The sequence below is a fragment of the Mauremys mutica genome, chromosome 7 (genome assembly GCF_020497125.1).
Source record: "Mauremys mutica isolate MM-2020 ecotype Southern chromosome 7, ASM2049712v1, whole genome shotgun sequence".
In the NCBI taxonomy this organism is placed as follows: Eukaryota; Metazoa; Chordata; order Testudines; family Geoemydidae; genus Mauremys; species Mauremys mutica.
Window position 1 is genome coordinate 97,887,953 of NC_059078.1, and position 21,170 is coordinate 97,909,122.

At 41.9% G+C, this 21,170-nt stretch overlaps 2 protein-coding genes across 4 annotated transcripts in view; one reads left to right on the forward strand and one right to left on the reverse strand.

Moving 5' to 3' along the window:
• The window catches only part of LOC123374102 (protein FRA10AC1), a 57,585-nt gene extending 40,787 nt beyond the window's left edge, over positions 1-16,798 (forward strand). Inside the window, exons 9-14 of one of the 2 annotated variants that reach the window (XM_045023614.1) lie at positions 2,803-2,916; positions 5,323-5,365; positions 7,891-7,955; positions 8,542-8,580; positions 11,055-11,139; positions 16,017-16,798. In XM_045023614.1, coding sequence (XP_044879549.1) covers positions 2,803-2,916; positions 5,323-5,365; positions 7,891-7,955; positions 8,542-8,580; positions 11,055-11,139; positions 16,017-16,059 — 389 coding nt within the window. In that variant the 3' untranslated portion in view covers positions 16,060-16,798. Of the gene's footprint in view, positions 1-2,802; positions 2,917-5,322; positions 5,366-7,890; positions 8,016-8,541; positions 8,581-11,054; positions 11,140-16,016 lie in introns of both variants that reach the window. The other variant, XM_045023612.1, reaches the window with a different exon arrangement.
• A 2,705-nt stretch (positions 16,799-19,503) lies between these two features.
• The window catches only part of PDE6C (phosphodiesterase 6C), a 47,479-nt gene continuing 45,812 nt past the window's right edge, over positions 19,504-21,170 (reverse strand). Inside the window, exon 22 of one of the 2 annotated variants that reach the window (XM_045023610.1) lies at positions 19,504-19,793. In XM_045023610.1, the coding sequence (XP_044879545.1) occupies positions 19,723-19,793 (71 nt within the window). In that variant the 3' untranslated portion in view covers positions 19,504-19,722. Of the gene's footprint in view, positions 19,794-20,468; positions 20,489-21,170 lie in introns of those variants that run through there. The other variant, XM_045023611.1, reaches the window with a different exon arrangement.

A 21,170-nucleotide genomic window follows, 5' to 3' on the forward strand; every position in this document is an offset into this window, starting at 1 on the left:
CTACCCACAGTGCACCTCTCTATAAGTTGACGCTAGCCGGGGTACTGAGGATGCACTACACCGACTTAATGCGCTTAGTGTGGACATACGCAATAGACTATAAAATCGAATTCTAAAAAATTGACTTCTATAAAATTGACTTAATTTCATAGTGTAGACCTACCCTAAGTTCCCTCTAAGCTGCACAGCCGAGCAGCAGGCTATCAAGGGCTGTGCAGGTAGGGAGAGGTGCCTCTCCCTCAGCCCCAGAGCAGTCGCGGCCGGGGACAGGTGCCTATCCACCGGCCCCAGCCCTGGAGCTGCTGTGACCGGGGACAGCTCCTCTCCCCCAGCCCCAGCCCCGGAACTGCCAGGGAGAGGTGTTCTTCCCCGGGCTGCTGCGATGAGAGAGGGCTGGAGGGAGTCCTCTCTCCCCGCCGCAGCCCCAGGGCAGCCTGCACCCCAAGCCACTCATTCCCCCACCCCAGAGCCCGCAACCCCAGCTGAAGCCCTCACTCCTTGCACCCTAACCCTCTGCCCCAGCCCTGAGCCCCCTCCTGCATCCTGACCCCCTCATCCCTGGCCCCGCCTCAGAGCCCTCACCCTCCGCACCCCAAGCCTTTGCTCCAGCCCTAAGCCCCCTTCCGCATTCTGGCCCCCTCATCCCTGCCCCCCCAACCCCTGATCCTCAGCTCCACCCCAGAGCCCACACCCCCAGCCAGAGCCCTCACGCCCCTGCACCCTAACCCTCTGCCCCATCATTTTGCCGGTGTGTGTGTGTTTGCATTATGATACAATCTTTAATTACATGGTCACATGCTGTTTTTATCCATGAGATCCCGACCTGATTCAGTATACAGGATGAATAGTGCACAGAGAATAAATCAGGATTGTATGGAGCATGAAGCTGCTTTTAGGATCCCTACTTTATTTGCTCTAGAAGTTGGAATATGTGTAGAGAACAAGGTAGGAGGATGGCAGGAAGTGAGAATGGTCTTGTGGGTAAGGCAGGGGAATGCCACACAGGTGAACTCAGTCCTATGCCTCTCTCTCCCACCATCTTCCTATCTGGTGCAGAGCTACTCTTTTAAATCTAAATGTTGTTGGTGGCCTCTAATTGCATATTCCTTACTTTCTGGACACCTGACTTGAAACACCTGGGGTTGGATAATGTAGCCATGATGATCACTGAAAAGAATAAGTGTAGTCAATGGGAGCTATAGATGCTGAAAACTTCTGTCAATAAGGCACTGGGGGGTGAAGGAATGAGCCCAGGATTAGTATTTATGCGATCCTGAGTTCTAATCCTGTCTCTGCCACTGACTCACTGTGTGTCATCAGACAAGTCTTGGTCTCAGTTTCCTCATCGGTAAACTGGGGATAATAATGCTCTCATCTCACAGCAGAGATAAATCCATTAATGTTTGTGAAGCATTCAGATTCTATGATGATAAGTGCTCTAAAAAAGGCCAGGAAAAAATGGATAATTCTGTATTCAGTACAGGATTTGGATGGTGTGTAGTAAATAAGGCGAGGGACACTAACTGAATGATGAAGAGATAAAAACTACATGAAAAGAATGTTGTGTGTGTAACGTTTGGGTTTGCTGACTGCATGAAATCTTCAGTGTTTACAGGCACCACCTTTAAAAGACGGCTAGTTGGTAATAAAACTGATGCATGTGACTGTTGTCTATGCCTGTGGGGGATTGTGGTTTTTGGAGTCATGAAACATAGTTGTAGCTAACTTCCAAAAAAAAATAGCTGTTTTCTATGATACATGGTATAAACTGCTGCTTACTTGTTCCTTCTTTATGACCCCTCCAAAAAAAACCCCAACCCCCACCTTTTTTCTACTGTAATTAATTTTGAAGCATTATTTAAATGCAAGTTCTATTTTCTTTGTTTCAAGCATTAGCATTACAAGTGGTTTTACACTGCAGAACTGAAGTATTTGAGGACACTGTCAATCCATTGGTTAGCAGCTTAGGCAGAACATTCTGAGGTTAATCTTTCGAAAACAGTACTGGAGGTGAGCCTATTAATACAGATCCTTGTCACCAGCTTGGCGTATGGATGTATCCTCTACCAATTGGGTGTACGTTCTCTGTATTAAGTATGGTATTAGAAACACAGTGGTGACAACAACATTGAATACAAGTACGCTGTTTACGTAATTTTAACATTAGGATGTAATGTAACAAAACCAGAAAGTTCTTAAATAAGTTGTTTCATACTTTACTCATTATGTTGGGCCTTAATTCTTTTTAAAAATTGTAGAAGAAAAGGAAAACAAAATGTGTCTAGCACACTTTTGAAAGCAAATTGCTTGCCAATAGAACAGGGAAGGAAGCATGCAGGTTAAACAATATTTAGGCTCTTTATTTTTGCACATAACTCATACGTAGTCATTTGGTGTCATTAAAAATGCACACGTGTCTGAAAGGCACCTTCTGATCCATTAGGATATAGGTTGCCTAATGACATTCATTTGATCATTAGCTGTTAGCTTTTCCAAAATGTGGTGGTGGCATTTTTAATTTACTCCTTTCTGCCTGCCCCCAAAATACCTAAAGAGATTAGAGCTGACATGAACTGACCTAATTTGTTAAATTGTTTTTTCTTTGCAAATATTGTGCAATATTAAACAAATAGTGTGTCTATGTCCTTTAAAGTGTTTTTTGCTGCTAGTACATTACCTCTAGACATTACTTTCTACCTTTTTAATGCTTAGTAATGTAAAAAAGGAAGACTGGATATAACAATCTCAAGCCCAAATGACCTAATGATTTAACCATGGTTTGTTCTTTTGGTCTCTTGACAGGTCAGTTTTCCTGTGGGAATAAGCACTGTGATGAGAAAGAAGCACTGAAGAGCTGGGAGGTGAATTTTGGGTACATTGAATATGGTGAAAAGAGGAATGCGCTTGTGAAATTGAGTAAGTCAGCCCCTTCCTATGTTTGGGCTTCAAGCTTATGTAAATACAAATGAAGACTAATATCTTACTATTTAATGATATAATGAAAAACCTAGAAATGGTAGTCATGCTTAGGACAGTAGGCAAGGGGGAAAATAAGTTGTTCATGAAACTTTTGGTTGGACTAGTTACAAATATAATAATGGCTGTGTTTTAGGGAAATCTCTCTCTTTCCAACCTGCGATTGCTTTATTGTCTGAACACTTCTTGCTGTCTAGTTTTTAATGCTATAGATTGTTCTAGCAGTATTGTTGTAACACAGCTTCTTCATTTGTTTTTTTAAATAGGAAGACTGACGGCATACATGAAGTTTCAGCACAGCTCATGCTAACCAATTCTGTGGTTAAATAGTCTTTAGGGCTGTCAAACACCTTTTTCAAGAATTAAATTCACTTAATTTTATTTTTAATACTGACATTTTTTAATTTTAGTATTAGTATACCCAATTTTCTTGGACAAGGTTACTGGGCTAGTGGAGGCAGGGGAAACAGTAGATGCTGTATATCATGATTTCAGTAAGGTTTTTGACACAGTCCCCCATGACATTCTCATAAGCAAACTGGGCGAATGTGGTCTATTCCAGTGCTTCTCAAGCTATCTGATGTGGGGGACTGGCAATTTTTTTCCAATGTGCCAGGGACCGATGCCATATTATTATCCTATTCGACGCTCTTATGAGGAAACTCGCCGTGGACTGGCAGCGGATGGCTCGCGGACCGGCACCGGTCCGCGGACCACCACTTTGAGAAGCATTGGTCCAGATGTAATTACCATAAGGTGGATGCACTACTGGTTGAAGGAATATACTCAAAAGTAGTTATCAATGGTTCGCTGTCAAACTGGGAGGGCCTATCTAGTGGGGTTCTGCAGGGTCAATCCTGGAACCAGTACTATTCAATATTTTCATTAATGACTTGGATAATGGAGTGGAGAGTATGCTTATAAAATTTGCAAATGATACAAAGATGAGGGTTGTGTGCACTTTGGAGGACAAGATTAGAATTCAAAACTACCTTGACAAATTGGAGAATTGGTCTGAAATCAACCAGATGAAATTCAATAAAGACATGCAAAATAAAAGACTTGGCAAGAAAAAATCAAATGCACAACTATAAAATGGAAGTAACTGGCTATGCAGTAGTACTGCTGCAAAGGATCTGGGAGTTATAGTGGACCACAAATTGAATGAGCTAAAAATGTGATGCAGTTGCAAAAAAGGGATAATATCTTTCTGGGGTCTGTTAACAGGAGCGTTGTATGTAAAACATTGGGAGGTAGTTTTGCTGCTCTATTCAACACTGGTGAGGCGTCAGCTGGAGTATTGTATCCAGTTCTGGGCACCACAGTTTAGGAAAGATGTGGACAAACCAGAAAGAGTCCAGAGGAGAGCAAGTTTAGAAACTGTGACCCAAGAGGAAAGGTTAAAAAGACTTGGCATGTTTAGTCTTGAGAAAAGAATACTGGAGGGGGATCTTTTAAGTCTTTAGATATGTTAAGGGCTCTTATAAAGAGGACTGTGATCAGTTCTCCATATATGCTGAAGTTGGACAAGAAACAGTGGGCTTAATCTGCAGCAAGGGAAATTTAGGTTAGATTTTAGGAAAAACTTTATAACTAGAAGGGTAGATAACTTCTAGAATGGGCTTCCAAGAGAGGTGGTGGAATCCGCATCATTGGAGGTTTTTAAGAACAAGTTGGACAAATACCTCTCAGGGTTGGTCTATGACCTTTCAAAGTCCTTTCCAGACCATTTCTATGATTCTGTGATTTTTCCCCCAGAAAATCTTTAACCGCACTAAGGATAATTTTCATCTATTAAGTCCGATCTTATTGAATATGTGTTCATAACAGTATATGGATACATACAAAAAATAATTAAGCTTTTTGTTGTAAATAGTGTGAGAGAAAGGGGTGGGTTTTTTTTTAAATCTTTCTTTTCTTGACTATGGGTCCATCTATACAATAATACTTGCTCTGCGGAGAAGCCTTGGTAGTGTTTGTTTCTTTTAATATAGTCCTAATGTGGTTTGAGCCTCCCCACAAAAGCACATCCAAATCATATTATAACATGATCCCCAGAAAAAATAAATGCTACTTATTTTTTGTGAACAGTAGTCAGTGCTGAGACTCCCATCTTCCTTCAAAGTGATTCGATACTTTGGAGTCATACTGACAGTTCTATCACATACTATTTTTCCCTTTTTTGAATCCTGGTTATAGCTACGTTGGAATTTTTCTGTTGTAGTAAAAATTAGTGAAATTGAAAGAAATTTATAAAGATAGGGATAACAATGTTGATAATAATTATTAAGTATTTTTATTGAATATGACATTTATATGTTCAAATTGTCTTTTTCCCCCACCCAGGATTGTGTCCACAATGTTCCTGCAAATTAAATTTTCATCACAGGTAAAGGAACCTTTTGAAAAATTCAGATTAAATAATAAATCTATTATGTTTAAACTTATAAGAAAGCTTGGAAGAATGCTGCAAAAATTACTATAACTTTTGTTTATACTGACTTCCTTATCATTTTAATGAAATCGATACTCTAGCATTGCTAATTATATATTTTTGTGCTAATGAAATTCATAATAAAAGTTGCAACTCAAATTGTAACATTTCTTTTCATTTGCTCATACTTATCTCAAATTTGCTTTTTAGGCTGAACTTTCCATGCTAGATTTTAGCCCAAAGATTAGTTTTTGGGAAGCTTATGCAAAATCTGCCTAGTGATTTTTTGACTTAGGCAAGCAGGAAAAATGTTTATGCTTTTCCTATTTAAAAATATTATGGGGGTGGGAGTGGAGCTGCAGCTGGACCGCAGTGGGACTTGACAGCCAGACCCGTAGCTGAGTGCGGATCCGCTCCCGGCCACACCCCCTGCCTCAGCCCTGGGCCAGGAATGGAGCTGTGGCCAGGAGATGAGGCTGGGGGCGGGGTCGGGGCCAGGAGCATAGCTGAGCTGCAGCCGGGTCGCAGTTGGGGCTGGCAGCAGGGCCCCTGCCTGGGTGCAAGGCTGTGCTGAGGGCCAGCAGACAGGCCACTGGCCGGGTGAGGCGCCGCATTGAGGCTGGGGATGGGGCCAGGTGTGGGGCTGGAAGCCAGGGTCATGGATGTGGGCAGGGTTGAAGCAGAGCTGGGAGTGAGGCAGGGCTGGGTGGCACTCCATCCTCCCTCCCACCCCAGTAGGGGCTGGCCCATGCCCACCCGAATGTTCCTCTAGGGGGGAACGACCCACAGTTGGGGGACCTCTGGTCTATGGGATTGGTGCATTCTTCATGCCGTCTATCCAGTGGCCCTTCATTTAGTAGGGGAGAGCAATGTGTTGGCAGATCATCTCAGCAGAGACCGTTTTCAGATGTATGTGAGGTCTCTGAAGGACCAGGTAGTACAGAGATTTTCTCCAGCTGGGGTCAGCCCAGTACAGACCTATTTGTGATCAGGTTCAACAAAAAGTGTGATCTTCTATTTTGTTCCAGAGCAGGAAAGGAGAGTCAGTCTATCTTGGATGCTTTCCTAGTGTTTTGGGGAAAGGACCTTCTGTATACTTCCATCTTCCATTAATTCAGAAGGTGGTGAGGAAGATAAAACAGGTCAGGGCAAAGGTGATCTCAATTGCGCCACCAGTGGTACATGGACCTGCGTCAGCTGTTGGAGGGATACCACAAACTGCTTCCCTTGTACCTTTGTCTCTTGCTGCAGCAGCCTGGCAGGATTGTTTATCCTGATCATTAGTCTCTCCATTCCTGGGCACTTGGGATTTGATGAATGTAGAACAATCTTGTTCCTTGTTGGTTCAAAATGTATTACTTAATTCTAGAAAGCAAGTAGTGAAATCAAAGTTATTACCTGAAATGAGTTAGATTTGTTTTTTAGTTGCAAGGCAAATCTGTCTCACCAATTACAGCTTGTATTCTGGGTATATTGGAGTATTTGGTGTATTTAAAGTCTGAGTGATTATCTAATTCTTCTTTAAGAGTTTATTTGGTGGCTCTTTCATTTTATCATGTTTTGGGTTTTATCATATGGGTTTTAGTGTATCTGATATTTCCAAATGTATTAAATAATGTATCTTTGAATGTGACAAATTAGCAGCAGTGCCTGTGCCTACTGTTGTGAGATTAATTTCTGCTAGGGCAGTGGCAGCATCTTTTGCTTGTCTTAAACGTTTCCCTGTTGTGGAAATCTGTAAAGCTCCTACTTGGAAGTCAGACCATATGACTAGTAAACATTATGCTTTGTATTTGGCTTCAAGAGCAGATGCTAGATTAGATGGAATAGTGCCTCAATCATGGTTTAATTAGGACTCTGTCCCCTTCTCCTGAGTTTTCAGCACTGCTTGCCAGACTACCCTTAAGTGGAAATATGCAGAACCACTCAAAGAAGAAATTAAGGTTACTTGTAACTGGAATTCTTGAGATGACTCTGTATGTTCACTCATCCCGCCCATCTTCCCCTCTTTCTCAGGGTCCTATCTTGGTTTCTCTCAGTTGTGGTAGAAGGAACTGAGGCAGGAGAGGGCTCAATGCCCCCTTATATAGTGTTGCCCTTAATCAGTGTTTGAAGATGCTGAGGGAAGGGATAGGAGGGGGCGCACATGGTCTCTAATGGGCTCTACTTAAAGAAGCTTCTATCATTAGGATGCACTGGTTGGTGCATTACCCGTAAGTGTGAATATACAGTCATTGCAAAGAACTCCGTGTATAAGTAAGTAACCTTCATTTTAGCTTTTCCTACCTTTTTGTGTTCAGATGTATGGCCTTAAGTTAACAGTAATATTTTTTTCCTTAGACATTCATTTTAAATGTTTAATCTGTAATAAACAAATGTTGGAAGTAGTATATCTTTTGACTGGGCTTGATTTCTGATACCTTTTTTGTTGTTTGAAGAGTACATTTGCAGAACTTATGCATTCATTTTTTATTATAAAGGAGGAGAGAAGTCAAACCAAACAAGAAAAGACAGAGAACAGAACAAAACTCTGAAGACCCCAAAAGTAAGAAGTCAAGATTATCTCATTCAGAAAAACACAAATCTAAGAGAAATAAACAGAAAGGTAAAATAAGTTTTTAAACTCTCTCTATTTTTAAATATTAAATACAAATATTGAGTGTTTAATCTTATCAAAGTGAGAGATACATTTGTTTCTGGATTTCAATGGCTCACTAACTGGATTGTCAGGGGAAAGAGAAAGGGGATGAATTTCTAATGATTCATAGACAGGAAGAGCCTTCAGAGTAATATACTATTTGAAGAAAGAATTGTCCAAACAAAGGGAAGCAGAATACCAAAAAGAGTGCTGAAGTGTTTGGTTCCGTGTGGCTCTGGGGTTGCAAGCCTTTTGGTAACCTAAGATAACCTTTTTGACATCACAGATACGGGGATAACATATGTTACCTCAAACTGATGACCTATTTTGTAGAAAAATAATCCCCTTTACGTAAATGTTTGCCTTATTGTGTGTGTGTGTGTGAGAGAGGGGGGGGCGGATTTATTAGGTAAGGGTACACTTGTAAAACATGTTAAAATAGTGCATAGAACCAAGGTAAACTAAATGTTTTTAAATCGCTGTTTCTTTTCAGATCAAGTTTCCTCAGATGATTCAGATGATTTTGATAACGGTAAATTATTCAAAGGACTTCCTAAATTTTTGAACTAAAAGCTTGTATGCTATTTCCAATTGATTTGTCCTTGGGTTCAGTTCTATTCATCAGCAGTTTTGGTCTTCTGACACAATTATTTTAAATATTGTTTATGAAATACTGTAGGAAGAGAAGCAAACATAGGATATATCAAACAAAAAAAAGATTGATTTAAATCAGTGATTCTCAACCAAGGGTATATGTACTTTTGGGGGTACACAAAGGTCTTCCGGGAGGTACATCAACTCGTCTCGATATTTGCCTAGTTTTACAACAGGCTACAGAAAAAGTACTAGCGAAGTCAGTACAAACTAAAATTTCATACAGACAATGACTTGTTTATGCTGCTCTATATACTATACACTGAAATGTAAGTACAATATTTATGTTCCAATTGATTTATTTTATCATTATATGGTAAAAATAAGAAAGTAAGGAATTTTTCAGTAATAGTGTGTTGTGATACTTTTGTATTTTTGTCTGGTTTTGGAAGCAAGTAGTTTTTAAGCGAGGTGAAACTTGGACGTACGCAAAACAGATCAGATTCCTGAAAGGGGTACAATAGACTGGAAAGACTGAGAGCCACTGATGTAAATGCATAGGAAGGATAGGTGAAGGATACTTGGCAGGAATCTTTTACAAGTTTATGGAAGGAAGAAAAATGATGGAATCTAGGAAGGAGAAGATAATAGAAGAATAGTAATACTAGGAAAAATAGTTAAAGAATTGGGTTAAATTTGTGCAAGAAAGACTCTAAGGGTGAAAACAAATATTACTCTGCTAATCACTGTAGGGGTGAGAGAGGTACGTGAGGCATGTATATCTATATAGATACACTATATAATAGTAAGTTATCTGTAACCTCAGAATAAATTATTAGAGAGCAGTATGAGGAAGGTACCTTGCCCAATATGCTCTAAACCAAAGTCCATTCCAGTTCCCACCCGCAGTACTTCATAGAGCCACCGCCTACAGTAAGGAGAGATCAGTGGCTGATCCTAGCAGTTCTAGTTGCTGCTTTGGCAATGGCATTCCCTGCTCCTCACTAATTCTGCTCCCCAATGCCTGTTTTATTATGCGGGCTCCTGCCTCTGGGCCTCCTACTTTCTTGTTGTAGAGTGTCTGGAAAAGACTGTTAGTTTCTGTTTACCAGCCCTCCTTAAATAGAAGATTTGAGGATCCTACCAGACCCTCACTTCCCTGCCAGGCAAAGAGAGTCCTGGAGTAGTTCCCTCTCTCCACAATGGAAGACTTTGGGCTGCCCCCTGGTGCTGCCAGAAAGGAGCCATAGGGAGCAACTAGGGGAGGTGGGTTAGGGCTAAAGGTCCATAATCTCCCCTCCCCCCCACAATTTTTTTTTTAAAATTACATTGTACAGTTACAAACTATTACATGTTTTTTGAGGTTGAAGATATAAAGTGTTAGGTGTTTAAGAGGCTGAGGCAAAATCTGTTCTCTACATTATTACAGTTTATGATTTAGTTGACATAAATCAGCATGTAAATAGAAATTGAATAATTGATTCCTTTTTTATTACCATGATTCAAAACACTATATTACTGTAATTTTAGATGCTCACATTGATCTCTGCTGGTGAGGTTAGAACACATGAGCCGTAAGGTCCTGAAATTGCTACTATGCCTCTAATTTTCTGTATTATATCTTTGTTCTTAGATAGATGGGAGATTATAATTCTGTTCCCCTACTCTTTGAGGTTCTGTATGCCAACATGGACCACATGCAGGATTTCTTTGTTTAGTTTTAGGAGCAAAGTGCTAACATTGTTGATACAAGGATCAGTGTTCTGGAGCAGAGTCCAACAGAAAGGCATTAGAGGCACCATACCAAATCAATAGAGCTTTTAAAAACAAATGCTGTAATGTAAAAATTTTAGCTGGCAAGCAGAAATGATTGTCAGATGCATTTGCCATAACTGTTACGTTTTGGGCAAAAGATGAGTTGATAAAGTTTCATTTCTGTGCAGTCTTGAAAGTCCTCTATATAATAACTTATTTTAATTAATTGTAGAAAAAATGTGGAGGACAACCTTAAAAATGAAAGAATATCAGCTAATAATGAAAAATGTGTGCAGTCTACCAATATGGGACAATCCATCTTGAAAACTGGACCCTGAAAGCTGGATTGAACACTATTCTCTCATGTTTTTCATGTCTCTTTTTTAATAATAGAAAACAAATTTATTTTATTGATTTCCCTTCTTAAGGTTGCACGTACCATGAGATATGTGGTAGGGAGACAGCTGCACATTTATATGAAAAGCAATTTGCAAAAAAATATCCCCTTCACCCCTCACCCCCTCCCCCCCATTTTTTTTCTCACATTTAAAGTAGTACTTTGACTCAGAGGCTTAGACTTGCCAATAGTGCCATGTAAAATTTGAAAACAAAAATTGAAAATTAATTTTCTTAAGATGTTGTAATAATATTTAACAGACCCAGATGACAGTGAAGAGCAAGATGTTCCTTCAGACGCTGACTTTTGGAAGGGTCCTCTACAGGAGACGGATGAAAAATCACGGTTAGTTCTGATACCAGTAGCTTGTATATCTTGCAATAGTTATGCCTACTCAAAAATCATGTTGGCTGTATGCATCTTTTCAGGATTTATTATGATTATTCCAACACTGAAAATCAATCCCAAATCTCCTTCCCTTCACCACACCCAAGTATATATCCTTAGGAGAGGAAGCGTATGAAACTTGGAGAAATCCTCCCCTCAAGCCAGGGAGCTGCTCCAGTCCTGCTATTGCAGCCTCAGAATTATAGTAGTCTCTGTTTTGCTTGCCATCCCCTCTGCTCCTTCACCTCTATAGAAAGGAAGGTGACTCCACTTAGTCATTGATTCACTGGCTCTTCTCTACTCTTCCTCTGCCCCACCCGTTACCCTGGGCCTTTGCAGCGCTGTGGAAGGACCTGCCCCAGGCCTGGGCTCCATGATGCAATGGACATGCACACCCCTTGAGGGGATTCTTATGGCCATAATTTGCTCCTTTGCATTTTTTTCACCAGTAAATATTTTGGAATATTTACACAATGGGAAATAATTTGATTTCTGTTAAGAGAATACCTCCCATTTACTTGCTTTAAAACCAGTAACAAAATAAAATTGGGGATTTTTGCTTTAGATCCTTTAAAAATAACACCCACATTGGACACTACTTAAACAAAAAGCACCAATGACACAACTTTTATTTTGAAGAGTGGGAAGAGAATTGCTTTGTAGCATAAATTTGCTGTGCGTGTATGTATCCAACCTTTCCCAAAATAGGAATTTATTTAGGATCCAGTGCTGGTCTTATTCCTCAGATGCCCTGCTACTCTTTGCTCATTCAGGAACAACTAAGGACCTGATTTCATTTCAAACAAACAATTCAAACTGTATTTGAATTTTTTTCAAATTTTTGGCCAAACTTTACTTGAAGTCAATCTATTCTTGAAATATATTAGAGGAAATAACTACCTCCATGCAGGTCAGCTCACAAGGGGGTCAGTCATATCCTGCCCCCACTCCATGGGGATAAAGACATAAAAAGTAGCAGAACTGTCATAGTTCTCCTATGCGGTGAGGCAGTCATTGAGAAGCCATGCAAGGAGACACTACACCTACTACATACCATGGAGCAGTGCTCAGCAGCACCTTTCTCCATATCAGCTTGCAAGTATTGTAGTGAGGCAATCTACCACTATGCAGATACAGAGCCCTGCTCAGATACAAAATCTGTATCCATGGAGCTGCAGAGCTTGATCGGGAACTGCAGTGGCAAAAGCAGCAGCATGCAGGCTGCCTCTTGCAGGAGCCATCACCCCATGCGGGAAGCTCTTCTAACCTGGCTGTACTGCCTCCATCCCCGCCCACTGGGGTGGGCACCAGGTTCACTGGCAGCTGTCGCTGGTCGCACTAGTGTGTGCAAGCAGCTCGCAGACTCCTGGACAGGAGCCGCAGACCACTGCGTGGAAGGGATTCCTTTCTGGGAGGTACAAGCTGCTTGCACGCACTAGTGCAACCAGGGACAGCTGCCAGTGAGGCTGGTGCCTGCCCCAGTGAGCGGGGCTGGGGGCGTTACAACCATGCTGGAGGACCTGCCAGTGTGGGGCTCTGGCTCCTGTGAGCGGCAGCCCGATATGCTGCTGCTTTTGCCGCTGCGGTTCTTGGTAGAGCCCTGTAGCTCTGCGGATACCCAATTTATATTCACGGATATCCGCACCCACAGATATAGGTTTTGGATCCGCGCAGGGCTCTACAGATACACGTGAAAAGACACCTCCTTCCCACTACTACAGCTTCATGGGCTTTAGTAACAGCCAGAGAGTGATGGTGTCTGTCTGAGGTGATGTTACTTGTACAAAACCCTATTTGCATACTTACTCAGCTAGAGATATTACCGTATTGTCCCGAGTATAGGCCGCACTTTTTCCCCCTAATTTAAGTCTTTAAATTAGGGGTGCGGCCTATAATCAGGAACTTGAAAAAAAAAAAAACAATAAAAATACTTCAGATCCCAGCCGCGGCCAGGAATCAGAGCGCTCTGGGCTGCCCGCCGTGGCGGGGAGCCCAGAGCGCTTTCAATCCCAGCCGCGGCGGGGAATCAGAGCGCTCTGGGCTGCCCGCCGCGGCGGGGAGCCCAGAGCCCTTTCAATCCCAGCCGCGGCCGGGAATCAGAGCGCTCTGGGCTGCCCGCCGCGGCGGGGAGCCCAGAACCCTTCAAATCCCAGCCGGGGCGGGGAATCAGAGGGCTCTGGGCTGCCCGCCGCGGCGGGGAGCCCAGAACCCTTCAAATCCCAGCCGGGGCGGGGAATCAGGGCTCTGGGCTGCCCCAGCTGTGTCCTCGCCTCCCCCGCCGCCCGGCCCCGGCCCCGCGTACCCGCCTCCACCGGCCCTGGCCTCACGCCGCCCGGCTCCAGCCCCGGTCATGCCCCCGCCGCCCGGCTCCAGCCCCAGGCCCGCGTACCTGCCTCCGCCGGCCACGTCCCCGCCTCCTCTGCCGCCCGGCTCCACCCCGGCCGCGTCCCCGCCTCCCCCGCCGCCCGGCTCCAGCCCCGTGTACCCACCTCCGCCGGCCCCAGCCTCAGGGCCGCCCAGAGGGGGGGGCCAAGGGGGCAATTTGCCCCCAGGCCCAGCAGGGGCCCCCACGAGAGTTTTTCGGGGCCCCCGGAGCGGTGTCCTTCACTCACTCCGGGGGGCCCGGAAAACTCTTGCGGGGCCGGGCGCAGGAGCTTCTTCTGCTCCTGGTCTTCGCCTGCGGGCGGGGGGTCCTTCCACTCCGGGGCGGAAGGACCCCCCACTGACGAGTTACTGCCCAAGCGGGACCCGCTGCCGAAGTACAGCCCAGTCTTCGGCGGTAATTCGGCGGCGGGGGGCCCTTCCGTTCCAGGACCCGCCGCCGAAGTGCCCCGAAGACCCGCGGCGGGGCCTCTCGCCGCCGAATTACCGCCGAAGACCGGGCTGCACTTCAGCGGCGGGTCCCGCTTCGGCGGTAATTCGGCGGGGGGGGGCGCCCCGCGGCGGGTCTTCGGGACACTTCGGCGGCAGGTCCCAGTTTGGAAGGGCTCCCCCCCCCCCCCCCCCGCCGAAGACCCCGGGCCCCCGGAATTCTTTGGCCGGCCCTGCCTGGCCGCGCGTCCCCTGCCGCCGGCCCCGGCCGCGCGTCCCCCGCTGCCCGGCGCCGCATCGCCCGTCCCTGTCCCCGTGTCCCCCGCCGCCCGGCCCTGGCCCCGCATCCCTTCCCGGCCGCCCTACTCTGGCTGGCCAGCTACCTGGCTCTGGCCGTCCGGCTCCCGCCACATCCTCCAGCTCCGGGCTCCGGCCGCGTGACTCCTGCCCCGGCCCAGCATCCCGGGGCTCCTGGCTCCAGCCGCGGCCGGACTGTAGTGCCGCCAGCCACATCCAGGCAGCGCAGTAAGGGGGCAGGGAGGGGGTGTTGGAGAGAGGGCAGGGGAGTTCGGGGTGGGGGGTGGATAGGGGTTGGGGGGGTCAGAGGGCAGGGAACAGGGGGATTGAATAGGGGCAAAGGTCCTGGTGGGGCAGTTAGAAAGGATCAGGGGATGGATGGGGCGGTGGGAGGCAGTCAGGGGCAAGGGTTCCAGGGGCTGTCAGGGGACAGAGAGAAGGGGTGGTTGGATGAGGCAGGGGTCCCTGGGGTGGGGGGAGGTGTCAAGGAACGCGGGGGGTTGGATGGGGCAGGAGTTCGGGGGCGGGGGCATGATTCCTAACCCTAAGAACATTTGCTAATGTTGTTGATTGTTGTGCAGGGGAGAGGGTGAGAACTGTTCCCATCAGTCTCCTTGTTGTCCATTCCTTTTCCCTTCTTTATTTACAGTATAACTACAAAATAGTTTTCAATATTTCTGAGTATATAACATATGCCGTCAAAAGCAGGACTACCAAAAGTGTTAAAAGTGTTAAAAATACTGGTACATGTCTTCCTATTCATTAAATAAAATACTGTTTTACTGTTCTACTAATGTGTATATTTTCTTTAAGTTAAAAAAAGTTAAAAATTTAATTTTTTTAAAATAGCACCAAACTTTAAGGGTGCGGCTTATAATCAGGAGCGGCCTATACTCGGAACAATACGGTAATAGAAAAATGCCCTAAAAAGCTGTTGTTGGGCTTGCAGAGCCACAAACTCCAGGATACTTATTTCATTGGAAAAGATGAAAACCAAATCTAATCCTCCTTGATTCCCAAAGCCATTTAGTGCTAAGGCAGGAGAGGTGAGATTGTAGACAATAGATATAAAGAGAAATGTAGCAGATGATCTGAAACCTCAGACAGATAAACTGTGTCCTCTTCCCTTATTTTTTAGAGATAGTTGTCTGTAAATGTTGGATTATTATTGAGGGCAAGCATAACTTTGTTTTAATTATATTGGTTCTACTCACTCAAGAGAAAATAACCTTTGATCATTTATATATAGTACACTCCCTAATATTTATTAAGAGTAATGTCGTGCCAAAATAATTTAATTATTAGGAGTATTTCCTAAATATCAAAACACTGCTTCAGTCAGAAAGAGGAGGAAATGGAAGAAAATAGAAATTTAGTGTACCTCATGTGCATGGCTTTTAACTGGTTCTTCTTATAGGGAGGGAGGGATAGCTTCAGTGGTTTGAGCATTGGCCTGCTAAACCCAGTGTTGTGAGTTCAGTCCTTGAGGAGGCCACTTAGGGATCTGAGGCAAAAATTGGTCCTGCTAGTGAAGGCAGGGGGCTGGACTCGATGACCTTTCAAGGTCCCTTTCAGTTCTAGGAGATTGGTATATCTCCAATTATTAAATAACCAGAAATCTCACCAAACTTTTGTAGCACAAGGAATAAAGACTGTGTGGCTACAGATAAAAAGCCCTACATCTGCTACTCACATATTTTAATAATAATATTTGATTTTTCTTTCAGGGAGGAAGAGTTTGATGAGTATTTTCAAGACTTGTTTCTCTGAAACTCCATGTGGAAACCTAGATTAACTTCTTCTTGAATTGTCATGATTCGTATCTGAATCCCAAATCAGATTTAGGAATCAATATATTTTTTTTTCTATAAAAATTCCATTAAAGGCACTGCTCCTACAATTGACTGTCCATGGACACATACCAGTGCTTGCATAGAGCATCACTGATTTCACTGGGACATGCCTGTGTTTGGTCAGTTGCAGGATTGAGGCATAAGCAATTTCTCTTGGAAGATGATAGATACCCTGTACATTAATGAAGAAGGACATATAACATACCTGGTTATAATTTATTTTCAGCTGAGTGCATTGTAAAGTACAAATCTAAAAAATGATAGAAGACTCTGCACATTAATCTCAAAAGAGGGTGACAAGGAGACATATCAGAATGAAGTTTACTGATAGAGTGTAGTGTTTTCACAACGATCAGATGCATGAAGTACTTTCTTCCATGCTGCGCTTTCTAGTTACTTGTTTTAAAGGCGTATTCTAGTTGACTCCCTGTTCTGTATTTACCACTAAACTCTTTAATAAAATATGTATAGTTCTCTCTTAAATCTATTAAACCATGCAGCAAAGTGTTCGTGGATTCAAATTAATCAGTCACCCAGTGTTTAAGACTCAAACATCTGTATGTGTAAATCTTTTTGAAATATTGATACCGAAGTTTCCGATCCTATAAAACTTACATTTTGCTTGGCCTAAGTAAATCTTTTCTTCCTAAAATTGATGATGATGTTTTCTTTAATTTTTTGTAAGCATTAGTTCACTGTTGCCCTCCTCATTTTAAGTCTTTATTTTAAATGTTGTTTGATTGCCAGTCCCATGGACACTCCACTAGTAGTTTGGGATGTTAGTTTCTCACATTTGTTTTAATAAATAAGGTACGTGGTTTGCCTCTGGGAAACGTATATATGGCTTTTGCGTTATCTGTGGTTTCTGATCTCCATAGCAGTGAATGAAGGGTAATCCTACTTTAAAGGGTAATCCTGAGCATACAAAACAAGAACATATAGTAACACTTGAGACTTACTCGTTTTTTTCCTATTCAAATTGCAGCATAACTTTAAATTCATTTTATTGTATGTTTCCAAAGAAACAGTCTGCACAAGATTAATTACAGTGGCCATTCCTTTTCCAATGGAAGACTACTTGAGCTACATAAAATACATTTGTGTTACCATAGTATGGAATGAAATTTACATTTTAAACAGTCTCGGTAAAATGAATGGTTTATAAAATACTGTCTGTATTTTTGAAAGCTGAAACCTTAATTGGATGAGTCATTCACGCATTAGATGCCATATAACAAAGTACTTGGTGTAGACAACATAATTGCAGACATGGTTGTAATATATCCATGAACATGTTATTACATGTGCATGATTTATGTGTATATCAACATATCTCTATTTACATTTAGTATTACTTAACATAATTACAATTTTAACAGTTCATACATACAGAATGGATGACAGTACGGAGACACATTTAAGTTGTCCTTGAATAACAAGTAAAGGTAGCCATGTGTGTGTGAAGTCTTCTTTAGGTAAGAAGATGGATTTAAAGGTTAATTCTTTGTCATCTTGCAAGCTTGGTTGGGAGCCAAATCCAATCTGCAGCAATCAGCTTAAGTCTGTGTAACTTGTCTGTAGGGGCTTTAGTAGAGTCTGTTGCTATATTTGCTGCTGCAAATACTGTAGAATAGGCATGTATTTTGGATACCTAACTCTTCTCTGGGCCTTCACAATGCAGTTATAAAATGGTACAATATACATATTAAATACATTGCCTCATTTAACATATTTTGAATTAAAAGTAGATGATAAAAGCAAACTTGGTATTTCCTCATATCTACATTTATTACAGAAAATAATACATTATATCCAGTTTTATCGCATTTTTAAGTCTGCATAAATATTTGGCCCATTAATACATTAAAGATATAACAAATGGGAATATTTTTGTGGAAGAATGTTTTATTTCTCATTATAGTTGCACAGTATCTATGTCTAGTGTATGTTAGAACATTTTGAAATCATTTTTTATAAAAATGCTAGAAGGATATGGGGAAAGAGAAGGGAGAATGTAGTTCAGCATGCCATGTATACAGCATAATTTGGGTGTTACATGTGCACATTTAGAAAGAATAGTGTTGTAATGTATGGAGATACAAAATCAGAGACTTATTAATGGAGCATTGGTCAGTAACTGCACATCACAATTGAAGAGAAAATTCTGAAATGTTTTTCTCCTGCACTTTGTAGGGAAACTTAATATACAGTAAAAATATTCATCATGGGGCAAATATTCCCCCTGCCTCTGTGGGTGTTAGATTCCCTATAGAACCCATACATTCCTGTTTTCTTGGGGAAAGGAAGGGTGGCAGGATTCAGGGAGCCTGCACACGGGGAGAATAATTTGTGCATTGCAGGACCACCCTTAATACTTCTGTACTGTTAGATTTGGAATTGGGTCCAATGGATACTCTGGAATATGAATTTTATACATAAATCCACTGGTCATTCCCCTTTCCCCACCTATGGGAATGGCAGACACTCCAGACCAAGAGCGGAAGAGTGACTGTGGAAAGCTCCATTGCCATTCTTTATACTTGCTTACAAAGAGACCATTAATGTACAGGCTAGCTTCCTAGGGTGTGACTAGGGGAGGATTTCTGAAGACAGTGTTTTTTCTCTAATGTTGTTGGGGCAAATTCAGTGATTCTGAAATACCAGACAAATGTATTTGTTGTTCTGTCCAAAAATGTTGTATCCGCATTTCACACACCTTTTAAGACATTTGAACATATAGTCCTGCTCAAGGGATATTGGTGTAGATCCTTTGATAAATTCTTCATTCTAAATAAAAAGCTTACAGTTCTTATGGCTGCATTTCGGTTTTATTTAAAGAGACTGTTTTTGTTTATATAGGATGTCAGGTTCATGAGCCATTAGCAGATAAATAATGGGCAGAATTGTGTACTTATGGAGAAGGGAACGGTTTCTCCAAAGCCACTGCTGCAATTACAGATTGACAGTGGTAGCTTCAGGGGGCCATGGGCCTGATTTTGTAGACACAGGACTGATGCTAGTGGTTAGGTCTTCTGAAGTGGTGGAAGGGACAACTCCAGGATTGTATCTAGAATTGAGGATGCAGGAATGGGATATAGTTCAGTCCAGATGAAAGAAATAAACATAATATAAAAATGTAATGCTATGAGTTATGAAATTGTCTGCAATGTTTGGTTTCTGGTATGTACAAGTTAGATCTTGTGATACGAAATTACTGGTTGTAATCTATCATTAAAAATCATTTATAGTTTTCTGGACAGTCTGCAGCATTTATACATTTTAATAAAAATACTGTATATAAATTGAGTGACAAGAAACAATACCAAGAATTGAACTCATAATCAACTCATTTTGCCCCATAATTCATGTTTTCTAGTTTTCAATGGATTCTGCCTCTTTTATGGCATTAGTAATGACACTGAATAGATGGCAGTTGTTTAAGAGGATTATTTGGCCTATGCTACCCTATGCTTTGCAGAAATCCACTGAGGCTTGTTGAAGTTGTTTCTAGATTGTTTGTTTTATTTTTCCTGTAGCAGAAACATAGACTTTGAGATTCTTTTAGTGCCATTGAAATGCATTACAAAATTATACATGTTTTGGATTTGCCATCATCATCTCCGCCACCTCCACCTTTCGCTGCGTCTTCAGCTAATAAAAAGCAGAAAAGGAATATGAATAATGAGCGAATTCCTTTCATTTTACTAAGCTTCATTTTTTGCTTTATAAATGTTAATTTTGTGACATGCATTTTAATTTTATTCTATAACACAAGTGTGTTTGTCCACTTGAAAACTGAACACACTTTCAGGATTTATATATATTTTTTGATTAATATTGAACAACCAAACTGTTGACAAATGGTGCAGTAGTTAATATCAGCATTTATCAATGGACAAACACACACTGAACCACTTTTACTGGAAAGTTTCAGCAATTATGTAAACTTAATCCTGTCTCTCTCCATGCTACCACCACAACTGAATAATGAAAGCTTGCAAAGGGAGTAAACTCTTGGATCAATTATAATTTTTGAGACTACTGGGGGGAGAGGGGTATGGAAACTTTCACTTAAGTGTTGATTATGATTATATAAACTTTTATCTAGAAATCTGTTTCCAATCAAGAGAGGTACTTTTTTGTATGTTCAGTAACTGCTGTCACTAGCAGTGTTAACATCTCTCTCAAATGATTCCACAGGTTTTTATTGGTCTAAGTTCTGATCTGTTCAGTATAGTAACTTGTTTTCAGATTCATTTTAAGTTGACATACCAATATTAGAATTAAAACTTACATTTGAAAGCTGTGGATCACCATGTTACTAGGTTATTTTCGACCCTTTCCACCTGCATTAAAACATGTCACATGATCAGTGTCCTACCCTCTGAAATTTGTGGATATAATTAACAGTATGATATTAAATATAATTTGTTTTAATTTTATAATATCTTGTCCTGTTTATTTTCTGTTCTGAACTTTCCACTGTCGTGGTTCAGCAAATATGTTTATTTTCTGTTTTGTCTGCCAGATGGTTAGACAAGGAGATGGTATAACCAGGTCAGTGTGATCTAGGGAAATGGCTGTATTTCAACATATGTATCTCTGAATAGTTTGTATGAAGCAATTTAACAAACCCACAACCAACTATTTGAAACTGAGAAGAATTTTTAAAACTCTACAAAAATTAAACCATTGACCTGTTCTGTGTTTACATAGCCTTGATTTTGGTGGTTTAATAATTTATCATGTTCTGTACCTTGTAAATCTGCATGACCTCATCCCAGTGTGCATTTTCAAAATAGTGGATAACGTATAACCTTTTGTAATACCATCAGTTATGTTAATATGCATACTGGGCAATGTCCTCATTGACTGCAAAGGACCAGCTGAGGATCTGGCCAATTGTCTTTAGAGATGTCTGCTTGTGTGCATATATTTTGTATAAGTCACAGTGATCACATCAACCGAGTAACCCCAAGTACCAGCAATTTAAAATGGTCACGATATCTGGTGAGAGTACAAGTTTGC